At 29.1% G+C, this 13,205-nt stretch overlaps 1 protein-coding gene across 1 annotated transcript in view; it reads right to left on the bottom strand.

Annotated features, from left to right (window-relative positions):
- LOC145293169 (AP-2 complex subunit alpha-2-like) overlaps positions 1–13,205 on the bottom strand; it is a 234,228-nt gene that overhangs the window by 21,819 nt on the left and 199,204 nt on the right. The window contains exons 12-16 of the mRNA XM_080139634.1: positions 11,920–12,027; positions 10,115–10,189; positions 7,342–7,439; positions 595–724; positions 182–283 (exon numbers count right to left, since the gene is read on the bottom strand). Of these exons, the coding sequence (XP_079995760.1) occupies positions 182–283; positions 595–724; positions 7,342–7,439; positions 10,115–10,189; positions 11,920–12,027 (513 nt within the window). The remainder of the gene's footprint in view (positions 1–181; positions 284–594; positions 725–7,341; positions 7,440–10,114; positions 10,190–11,919; positions 12,028–13,205) is intronic.

Genomic DNA, 13,205 nt, shown 5'->3' with positions numbered 1-13,205 from the left:
GGTTGCACAGAAGTAACCATTATTTGATAAGGACAAATTGTTACTTTCTATAGCTTTAGTTAATTTCTAATGTTTATTTTTATCAACAAAATAGAATGAAAAAAAAAAAAAAAAAAGATTTGAGGATTTTCTTTAAGAAAATACTAGTCATTACTCTAATAAAAGACTGTAATTAACTTACAAGAACATCAGCTGTGGCCACAGTGCTGAGTTGTAAATATTCCATTGATCGTTGCTGGATTTCTACGTCGGGATTTTTCAAGTTGTTTCCACTTTTTAAAACCTAGGTGAAAAAAAAAACAACATTTTTTTCCTTCTTGAAGAAGTCATAAATTAATAACAAATTCCCCCCAAACCATTTTTTTTTTTAAATTCAATTTTATTTTTACCTTTAAAAGAATTTAAATAAAAAACTTGAAAAATCATTAACTTGTTTCACTAAACTAATCTTAATATAATAAACAGAATTTACTTTTTCCTTTGTAGATTTAACAAAGCCAGAGAAATGTCATGGTTTAATCAAAATTAACTACCAAAAATGAAAGATCGATTTTTGAATTTTAGTCTAAAAAAACAAAAAAAACACTTGCTCACCTCTTGTATGGATGATTTAATTTCAGGGAAAAGATTAACAAATTTAATATAAGTTGATAAGAGCAAACCTCGGGTTGCAGCCCCACAAAGATGATATTTAGAATGGAGCAATTCAAACTGTACAATAGGACTGGAAGAGAAAGAAGTTTTTTTTTATTAGAAGAGACAAAATAGAAATAAAAAAGTTTAAAACAAAAATTGAATTTCATTTTCATAAAAAGATATCAATAAAAAAAGACTAGATTATTTCAATTATAAATCAGCACATAAATCACCAAAGATCAGAAGATAAACTGCATTTAAATTATATTTGGTATATACTACAAGGCCTTTCCTTCTTTTTGCAAGCATAGTTTGCTTTACATTCACAACAGTAATATCATTTATCAATTTAAATGCCAGTATTATGCTGCTTTTGTGTTGCAGACTTTTTTGCATTTACAAACCCATATAAACAAGCATGTTGCATCCAAGATTAGACAGGGAAGGGTAGGATCTGTAAGCGTCCCTTCATCTGCAACTTTGGACTGCTATTGACTAGCATTTGATTGAGAATCTTCATTGTGCCAATAAGTATAAAATAAAGTTGTTTAAGGTACTGCATAGAGTGAATTCCAACAATCATTTAAAAATTTTGGAATCTGTCTATCGCAATTCGAAAATCTTTGTGCTCACAGACGGGATTGATAAAATCATTAAATCTCTTTGGGGAACTTTGAACCTCTCCTTTTTTTTTTCCTCTCCCAAGCTGTGCTATTTTAATTGTCATATACACGTTTATTGAATTAAATTATTTATTTGAATTGTTTTTTGGCACCTTAAATATGAACATAAAAAAATCCTCATAGCTCTATTTTTACCAATATTATTTTTTATTGTATGTTATCGATATCCTCCTGATGAGACGATATTTTTAAGAGCTCTAGTGAGATTTCCGCTTATCATGTTTGTGTGTGTGTGTGTGTGTGTATATATATATATATATATATATATATATATATATCAGTCATCATTGGCAAAACTTGTTACAAATTAATGATTACATTTTCTTTTTATTTAATAAATAAGTCATTACTTATTGAGGTTAAAAATCACTAAAGTATAACTTTATAGCTAATAATAGGTGTTTTTGCTTATATATAGGCACATAGTGGTTGGTGAACAGATTTGAGGATTAATTAATTAATTTTATTTTTTTGGGGAGGGGAAGTATTAGCATTATAGTGATACAAAAGCGTAAAGAAATAAGATATTTTTTTTTATTAGACCAGTTAAAAATGGTATAGATTATGTCCTACCTTTTAACATTCTTTTTTTCTGTTTTTCTATATCCTCTACTTCATTCATATTCCTTTGTGGAAAAAACCTATTTATATTTTTACAAACTCCTGACTCAATTATAGAAAAAAGTTGCATTTGATGAGGCTGAAACATTTACATATCAATGAAAGTCAAACTACTTATAAATATATATTTTAGTATTAAGTAGCAATACACACGAAAAAATTGAAATAGCTTAAAATATTTCAATATTGGTATACATAGAAAGAGCTTGAGCTAAGAAAGAATCTTTTTAAGTTTTTAAAATCTGATTAAAATTAAGGAAGTTATGATTTTTTTTTGTGCCTCACACGTTTGGATATTTTCCTCTCTTTAAGACCATATGCGTTTTGTCACATTTTTTACACTACTTTTTAAATAAAACTGTCATATCTTTGTTAAAACACAAGATTAAGCAATGAAATTTACCATATAAGTGTATTTTTGTGCAAGGAATCAGAATATGCAACTGAAAATCTCTAAAATTTCATGGTTTCCAACTAATCTGCAGTAAATGTGCATAAATATGCTGCAATTCCTTAAAAATGCCATGTATCCATAAACAGAAAAGAAGTTGGAGAACTCAAAGTTGAATTGTAATGTGCTTTATGTACAAAAAACTTAAATCTAAACATAGGACCATTTAAAAATGAATATATTGCAATATTTCTTTGGTATTATTGTAGATTAACACCTTCTGTTTAACCTCACCCAACCCCTTCTGACCACCCCTCAAAAATGTGATTCTACCTTTTTAAGCAATTATGTATGAAATGCCATGAAAAACTTTAATGAAAGATAAACAAATTATTTTAGAATTTAATGTAAAATAATTCCCCATTACAGGTCATTCTAGTATTTTAGGGTAGTTAACTGGTTTTTTTTTATGGGAAATAAATCCTGTATGCTTTTTGTTTTATTTTTTTTAAGACGATTATGTGTAGTTTTAAGAGGGTTTCTATGCAATGAGAATATGGGGAGGGTTGCCATTCGGACTTTGAATTAATTGTAGGGCTAAGGAAAATTATGTGTGAACATACTGAAGACTTGACAGAAACAAAAACAACAAAAACAATATTAGAGGGGTGGGGATGGTTAGTTTCACAAAAATTTAATTTCAAATAAATATCTTACAGAAAGTTATATATATATGTATGTGTGTGTATTCGACAGGTAAATAAGTCAGCAAATGTTATATTTAGTTTTAATTTAATAAGAAATTGTGTTACGAAATTTCGAAGAAAATTCCATAAATTTGTTGATTTCTATTTTCGAGGTTGACGGTGTTTATTCCATAGGCTGTTTATACTACGCTGGAGCAGGTTTCGTTTAATAAGTAGAAAAAAAATAACGGGGTTTGTATTTCTGTACACATAGATTCGAAAAAATTATCAAAAAGCAAATACATAACAAATAAATGGTATCAAAGGCAAAATAAGTTACTTTTCTACCTAATTGGATATGTTATTAGTGTTTTTATTTAATGTAACATGTTTATTCAGCTCAAAAACCATACAGTGCTTACCGATGTATTGGAAAGTTAAAAATGACGGCCGACTATCTCTTTCACACTGTAAGTTTGGGAAAATGAGTTAAAAATAAAAAAACTAGTCAAAATACTGTTAAAAACCCGCCAAATATATATCCGCCTATGTCACAGTAACATATATTGAGCGAGTTTCTAACAGTATTTTGCCTAGTTTTTTATTTATAACTCATTTTCCCAAACTTATCACCTCAAAGAGAGAGTCGGCCGTCATTTTAAATTTTCGAATACATCGGTAAACACTGTTTTTCGAGCTGAATAAACATGTTACATTAAATATAAACACTAAAAACATATCCAATTAGGTAGAAAAGTAACTTATCTTGCCTTTGATAACATTTGTTATATATTTGTTTTTTGACAACTTTTTCAAATCTATGTGTATAGTAATACAAACAAGATTTTCATACATCTTTTGATTTGAAAAAAACATTTGTGACTGTTCGCAGTAAAACATTGTTTTAATTCGCTGTTCAAAACTAATGCAATGAATAAAAGTGTATGCAAGCTATATATCTACAAAAGTTTATTTTGTCTTTTTAACCATGTTTTTAAATTTGACCAGAAATGTGAGAAATTATAATGGATTCATAATGCCGAATTGGTTGGAATTGTTATTATACATTCTGAAAACCGAATAGTTCTAAACTAATGTTATTCTGATAACAAAATAGCTCTAATTAAACATATCAGAAGATTTATATTCATATTTTCATGTTTTTCTTAATTCGTTCGTGAATAAAAGTTAAAGAACGCGTGTTGTTTATACTGTGCTATGACTAATACTACAGCTGCTGCTCCTGCTGCTACTAATACTAAATTAATTTGACCAAACTCGAGGAATAGAAACTTTTTTCTCGGGTAGGGCCTTTTAAATTATTATCAATTACCGCGGTTCTACTCAACATAAACTAATACTTTTAATTGATAAAGATAGTAAAAAGAATGATTTACTTACTAGTGGGTGTTCGATGAAATTTTTTTTCAAAATGTTCGATACTCGTCATATTAAAGTTTTATTTTTAACACGACAAAAAAAGAAATGGTCAAAAATATTTCAGACACTTGACAGTATTAAGATTAACACCTCTTCTGATTGGTTTCCAAATTTCATGACAAAATTCTTCATACAATCATGGTACGGGCTTTTAGAAAACAGGGAGGGTCTTTACAAAACCTTACCGAAAACGCCATTTTATGACGTTCACATTTTTATCACTTTATTTGCTTAAAACTCTTAAAATATATAATGTACATTCATATTTATTAATTCATTTGAAAGTATATTAATTTCTGAACAAAACAGTAGTAATTTGAAGACTTGAAATGCTTTGGTTTGAAAAATATGGCTATTTTAGTAAAACTACCTTGAAATCTGTGATTATCCAAAGCGTTTTTTCGTCCGTGTGTATTACTGTATTAAGCACTATCAGATATAAAATTTCTTATACAGTAGTTTTCTAAATTTATATATATATATATATGTGTGTGTGTTTCAGAGTACATTGAAAAATCAATAAAGTGCTCGAACATAAGAATGCAAAAGCTAAACTATAAATTATTTTAAAAGTATGCATTACATGTTCTAGAGACGGTTTTATTGATTGGAGTAGGTTTTTACCTATTAGAAAACACTTTACAAATCCTAAATTGTTGTTTTTATTCATTTATTTTTATGAAACAATCATAATTTTTTTAAATATATATTCTCAGCAAACTGGGTTTATTATTTTTACCATTTAAGAGGTGTACCCGTTCAAACTAACAGCTACCTTCAAAAATATTTTTAAAATAAGTTAAATAAAATATTTAATAGAGAAAAGAATTTCTCTACATCAATTTTGCAATTATATTAAGTAATACATTTTAAAAAGGATTACTACATGCATATAAGCACCAATAATATGTATATGTTTGGTAAAATTGTAAACTTATGAGTTATAGAATATGTATTCTAGGCAACAAGATATGTAATATGGGCATATTATTAAATTTTTGAACATACACTATTTGGGGCGGGGTGCCATATTTCATTGTCCTTTTGAGGAGACAACTATAGTTAAAAAATGTTATAAACACACAGTGACTTCAGAGGATGTTGTCAATCAGAGTAGATTTACCTGGCGCTGACAGATGTTTAAATTATGAACTCGAGGGTGAAGATTAGCTAAAGGTAAAAACTAATGAACCCAGTGAACTTGTCATCTGAGGCTTGCGAAATAACAATATATCAGTCTCTTTGTTTTTTATATGTATCTCTCTCTATATTATTCTCTCTCTCTCAATTTTTGCCACAAGGGAAAACTTGTAATTCAGTTGGACGTTAAATACTATTAGTAAAAGTTGGGATCCTATCAGTGACGGACAAGTTGTACCAGTTCAATGCTGTAAGTTTTTAAATGCTTCTTCAATATTAAAATAAATATCCACAAAAAAGACGTGTTGTTTGCTTGTTGCATACAACATTAAATTCCAGTAACAAAGACCTCAGCTCAGATAATTCTCACGAAAGAATTATATCAGTGCCTATCGTTTTCTTGTGTTTAACACTCTGGGAGCCGTTCCAGAAATATCCACATGACATGGACACAGTTACTCTCCCTAGCAAGTTATAGTAGCACACACATACTTGTGGTATTCAATTGGCATATTGCCATGTTTAAAATTTCATTTAAAAATAAATAAAAATAAAAATTAAAAAAAAATCAAATATAAAATAAAAAATAATTAAAAAATAAAAAAAAATCAAATATAAAATTTAAAAAAAAAAAACTGTCAGTGTAGGAGTATTCATAAAAACATTTTAAATTTTAAAAAATATCCAAATTAATTCTTTAAAACTATTTTTAAATACATTCTTCAGAGATATTCTTTGTTTAATTTTATTTTTGTTTCATGAAACATTCAAATAAAAACGAATCCTTTCTTTGCATTCTTATATATTTCAGTTATTTAATGGACCTAACTGATAATCACCTCTAGTGATCCTAGTCAAAGGAAAATTTCAATGGTGTCTGTCTTTATATTCCTTGATTAGCGTCCAGCCTTGCCCAGTTGTAAAATATACTTAAATATATTCTAATTCATGCAGATTTTGTATTTATTATTATGGAGCCAATTCTCTATTAAATATTAATATTGTACCTGATATATAGCACTGATTTCAAAAGATTCAAAACAAAATGACTTGGGTGCTATCAGCTAGAATCAAATGTTCCCTATTGTTTGAGCTATCAACTCATAGATTTAAAATTAAACTACTTAAGAATATTTAGTAATTTGCATGTGCGCAAAATAAATGTCAGCAAGTTGGAATAAACATTGTGCATTTTAATTTGCCAACATATTTCTGTATATGTCATTCATCCATCCAAACAAAGATTTTACCCATCATAAACAATCCTTGGTGTATGATTACTATTTGCTGTTAATTTCAGTGTTATGTTTAGGAGTTTATTGGTTAAATATTTACACACACAAACATTCATGCATGTTTTATTTATATAGAAAATGTTTACTTTTTTTAAAAACTGATTTGAATGTTCTCTAACATTTTTTTTCAATAACATAAAAACAAATATTGACTTTAATATAGATAAAGAATTCATATTTTCTGGCCAGAATGTGACAAGGTTGTGAAAAACAAACATTTACACCCAATAATTTCATGTTTCAATGTTGGTGATACATGTTTAAAAAAGTTTTTTTCTATATATACATAAGACATAATTCTTTAAATAAAACTATGATTGAAACAGAAACAAAAGGAAAGATCATATTTATTGATAGCTCAAATAAGTAGAAATAAGAAACTATTTTATTAAATCTCAATTTAAAATGTAAAATGCAACAACTTTCATCAAATTTGATAAAATACTTACCTGGATCTGGGGTCACCAGCAATAAGATTTCCAAATTCACCGAGAATGTATCCACCAACTTTCACCATATTTTCATGACAGGCTGGAGCTTGCAGAGCCTTTGAAAATAAATATTCACTAATTGAGTAAAAACAGAAAAACAGTTATCTATAGTAAAAAGTGATGAAATATGCCTGAAAATTTCATATGCTTCCTACAATTGAAGAATATCTCGATATGTCCACAATCTGGTAATAGACGATTTCAGTATGCAAGTTTAATAGCTGTCATTAATGAGGTGCGAGCTATTTAATGTCAAAATCATTAAGACAAGATACAAAGAGATCAGAAATTTTATTACATATCCAGAGAAGCCAATATGTCTGTCAAACCAAGAGTTCTTCCCCTTGATCCTACTGCCAGATTTACAGAGACCTCAAGGAAAGTGGGCTCCTTGATTTATACAGCAGATGTAAGTTCATTTGAGACTAAGTAGCCTGATTTTTAGCTTCAACATTTGAAAAAAATTTTATCAAAAGTAATTAGTTTTATCTTTTATTGCATAAAACAAAGTTATTGTCTACATATCTTGCATTTCCTAATATGAACTATAGCAGATTACGGTAAAAAAAATTACAGTTAATATTCATTCATTTGGGATCACCAGAGACTTAATATCTGACCGAAGAATAAGAAAAAATGCTTTCTTTCATCGAAGAAATTCAAGTGAACTAATTCTGTAAAACGTTTTAAAGTTGTTTCCTTGAAACTAATTCAAATCGAAAATTACAAAAATTAAAAATTTATAAAAATAGTAATTGTGATAATCAACAGTAAACTGCCATCCTCATTTATTCTTGAACATGGGAAAGCCTGTTTCAAAATAATTAAAAAAAAATAAAAATGTCTAATGCCACGGAGGAAAAACTGTGAAAGAAATAATTTATTGCTAAAATTGACAAACTGAAATTGTTTAAGAAAAAGGTGAAAAGAAAAACTTTTCAATACATAAACGATTTAAAAAAAATGTCTGCCAAAGAAAACGAAGGAGAAAAACAAAAAACAAAATGAAGATTACAACAATAGAGTCACTAACTGTTTGATCAGATATTTTGTCTATTTAATTTAATCTATGCAGCTGAGAATAAACAAAGAAAACCATAAAGTGAAAAATTATACTTGCAGGTTTTTTCATTTATGTCTAGTCCTGTGGACAAAATTAATTGTCTATTTCAAATATTACCCACACAAATCTGGGCATTAATAAAAAAAGCAATGTTATTATAGGGAGTGCACAAAATTGAATGCAGATCAACAAATGTTGTACACTTCCAATACTTGTATTCATATCAAAATCGGTGAAACCAACCATTTTTTAATCAAATCGATTGTCTGCTATAGTCGAGGACTCATCACGGTGCACTGGGAGATAGTTTCACATGTCTATCCTCAGTGACTTACTCCATAATACATTGTAGTTTACATTGCACTGCAGAGAACCTACCGTTGATTTTATAAAATTATTTTTTAATGGCTTGATTTAAAATTTAAAATGCAAAATTTAAGTATCACGCTTCAATTGTGCTCTAAACAAAAATATTCATTACAAACGCATCCCTGTATTTATCAAAGAACCTACTGTTGAATTTAAACAACAGGTCCTTCTGCACGTGTTAAGTTTAGTTAAAAATGAACTGTCCCTTTTTTTTATTAAATCGGATTATTTTTTTATTATCAAGTTTCGAGAGTTATTAATACAAAACCTATCTAAGAAGACTCCCAGGCATATCCCAGAATACATTTGTATGAAATTTCCAAAGAATAAGCCCAGCCGTTTTGGAGTTTATACGGAACAAACACACAGACACACACACAAAGTAGAGATTTATAAACTGTAGTAAGTAAAATAGAATAAAAAAAAATAAGAAAACGTTTCTGTCAACGTAATCACGGGTTAATGGTTTGATGCAATGATCAAAATATGATGCGATCTCCATTACAATTCATCACATTTTACACAGCATAATCATGATTCTGATCTGGAAGGAAGCCAAGGCTGATGCAAAAAAAGTGGGTTCCCTATACCATGCTAGAAAATTATACCTAACAGCATTCTATATCTATACAAAGCCACCATTTGTCCATGTATAGAGTATTGTTGCCACATTTGAGCTGATGTATCTGCTACTAGTTCTCCCTTATAGACCAGATCCAAGTAAGTCGCTGCACTATCAACCACATTTCAACCGACATCCCATTGCTGCAATTTTGCATCCCTCTGCCTCATAAGTATTTTATAATGGAATGTGTTCTGACAAACTTGTAGCACTTGTGCCACCTTGATGTAAATACCCCGACTAACTTCACAAGCAGCAAAAACCCACCCCTACACAGTATATATTCGAGATGCTAGAAGACTTCTACTCTAATAATTTCTTCCCTTAAACGGCTAAACTTTGGAATCTCCTCTCGTCGTATGCTTCACTGATTGTACGGACATGCACAAGTTTAAATTTCATATGAATAGACAACTTGCTGCTCAACTCCCTACAGCGTCCCTGTAGATAACGTCCCAAATAGGAGCTTCTTACTGTGCCTATTTTTGGGGGGAGGAATAAAAGTAGGAAAGAAAAAGCTTAAAAAATATTAAATTAGATTACCATGGTTTCAATAATGTTTTCATTTAAATACATACTTAAAAATTTAACAGATTTGGTTAGTTTATATTTATTTTCTACTGCAAGTGTTGAAATAAAATTGCAATAAAAAAAATGTTTTAAAAGAGGATTCTTACCTCAAAAACTGTTTTTGCTGCATATCCTTGTACATCATCTCGGTTGATAACAATCTGAATGACACGATACCATACCTGGACAAGTGAGAAATGAAAAGATGAAAGAGAGAGGTAAACAAAAATAACACAGACTATATTACTTATGCAGGTAGACAGAAAAAATAACTTCCAAACTAAAATAAGTGTTTAGCATATTGAGTTTTTTTCTTTTTATTTTGTAATGCACAGGATTCTGCAGCTTTTTTGGTCAGATTTAAAAGTTACAAAGAAAACTGTGCAAAATACAATGAAAATACAACAAGTGAAGGAATAACATCCATATGAATGTTAATATTCATACTATACTACTCGTGTGTGTGTGGGCGGGGGGGCACAAGATCATGTCGGGTCATAAAATATGCATAAATATATTTTAATTAATGCAGATTTTGTAACTAATTCTTCATTGAATATTATATTGTACCTAATATATAGTAGCGATTTCAAAAGTTAAAAAAAAAAAATGAAAATGATTTCAGTGCCATCAGCTAAATTAAAACCGAAAACATTTAGCGCTTCAGTTGCGTCTCCTATCGATGTAGCTGTTGAGAGATAGGTAAGAAAGATTTAATATTAAACGATTTGAAGAAAAAGTTGAATTTGGGCATGTGCAGAAAGTAAAAATATGTCGGCAAGTTGAAATGAACATTTTGCATTTAAACTTGCCAACATATGTCTGTACACATTATTCATCCATCCAAACAAAGATTTTACTTGTTATAAACCATCCTTCGCATATGATTAATATTTCTTGTTAATTTCAGTGTTATGTGACCAGTAGTTTAAGAGTTTATCCGTAAAATGTTTACACATAGGCACACACACCTACATCTGTTTTATTTATATAGATTTTGACCAACAAAAGGTGACACAATGAGGTTACAACTTGTGATACCTATTGCAAAAATGTTGTCATGGAATGGAGTAGGTTCTTTTTAACCAGGTAACGCTTTCAAAGATTATGCAATTTTCTAAAAAATGTTTCTTATTCCCATTTATTAATAGAGTATGTACATAATTTGGCCATTATTGTTTTTTTTCATGTGTAAATTAATCCTTCTTTAAGTTTCATTGAGAAAATAAACCAAGAAATCTTAAAACCACCACCACCACCACCACATCAACGTGATTGTGCCGTACAAAATAACACTCAGATCCCATTAATTTACTATGGAAAATGTGATACAATGTTTATTATATGATATTGACAGACAAATCCCACATATTCCTGAAATCAAATTTACTATTTAGAAGATTCTGAAATCAATTGAAAGTGACCTTTATGTTATGAAAGAGCCAATCCTGTTTAGATGAGCAGCACTTCTGCTCGTTGAAAGTGAGCTTAACCCTAGAGCGCTTTTGGAGACTGTTACTCTGAACCATGGTCTACTGGACGTTGATGTTTATTGCCTACTTCACAACCTAACAACTGGCAGCAACACCAAGTGGATTATTGTTTTATTCTTTAATTTTCTGTATTTCTCTTTCATTTTTGTTGTCAATGGTTCTTTCATGTTACTAATGACTAGTTTTGCAAAAAAAAAAAAAAAAAATAAATAAGTTGCTAAAAAGCAAATATTTACTTAGAAAATCTATAAACATTTATTTTAATTTATTGTATAATGTAGACACGTAAATTAAAATTCTAATAAAAGTTATCAATTTTAAAACGTTTATTAAAACATGATAAACATCAAGTCCAAGAACAAAACTGCTAATTCCATGATAGCAAAAAAAATTTTTATTTTAATATTTGAAAGACTTACCTCTTCGCTGACGTAATCTCCAGCAATTCTAATCAAATTTAGGATGACATCAACATACCAAGTATAATCTACTGCATATTTCTCTGCCAATATAGCAACTTTCAGGACCTGCCATAAAGAAAACTTCACTTAGAAAGGATAAAAGGAAGCATTTTTTTTTTTTAATAAAAATAATCAATGATGAAGAAATTAACAATTAATCAGGAATGTGGAAACTGGTAATTCAAACACTTGACACAAATTTGTGAAATTTTAAAAGTTCCGACTCTGACCAAAGAAATATTCTTCCAATAGTAATAATTTATATATCTCTATAATAAAAAAAATCTATTTCACAGATATATATCATTGTCAGCTCAATATCTTATTTTGATTTCTTTAGTTTTCTTTGTGGATATGTTCTTAACAAAATGTATTTCTGTTCAATTTCTATCAAATTAACAATGGTAACATTTTTCAATAATGACCAATAAAACTGAACTCCTGCCATCTGTTATTTTTTTTTTAATCTAATATTTAATATTAATAAATTGTTTAATCCCAGGCAACACCTGATAGAGACTGCTAATATGATATATTATTTATATAATTATCATTTTAAAGATGTATTTTTCAAAACTTTCAATTCAGCATATTTTTTTATTTTTGATTTTGAGCCAAAGTTGGACACTTTTCACCAACTCCTACACCACAGCCCTATAAGTGACAAATGACAATTAACTATAATACTGCTTTTTGAATGAATAAAAATTTGTCTCTTGAAAAAATATATGACAGGGATGGAAAGAGTGCTTTCCAAAAGTAGGCTGATGTGTTAAAAAGGTTGTTTGCAGGTTTGTTGTAAGAGGTTGACCTATTAAGTAAGACAGAACAGAAGAAGTAGGAAGTGATCAGAACTTTCTGTTTCTTCTTTAACAATTTGGTTTAATTGATTTAACTTATTTGCATAATCCAAAGAGCTTTATCACATGCTTGGAAACAAAATTCTGCCATCTGTGGTCTTGGGCCAATCTTTCAATTGTCAGAAGCGGTATGCCAGTCTCAATCCTTATCTGGTTGGCTCATCTCTTTGGTGATCATCCTCTTGATCTTTCTTGAATCAAATCTTCCAGATATATTTTTTAGCAGCTGGGAAACATGTTCCAACCATGTTAATCTATTTTTTTTTCAAACAAGATTGTTGTTGGATCTTTTAATATTAAGCCTCTTTTTGGTTTCTGCTTTCTTGATCTATTTTGCAAAGGATAGTTTCATTTCAAAGATGTTAAGCTTCCTCTCATGCTCTG

The sequence above is a fragment of the Euprymna scolopes genome, chromosome 14 (assembly GCF_053919585.1).
Source record: "Euprymna scolopes isolate OS-2025 chromosome 14, ASM5391958v1, whole genome shotgun sequence".
Lineage (NCBI taxonomy): Eukaryota > Metazoa > Mollusca > Cephalopoda > Sepiida > Sepiolidae > Euprymna > Euprymna scolopes.
This window is presented reverse-complemented; position numbering and strand designations above follow the sequence as displayed.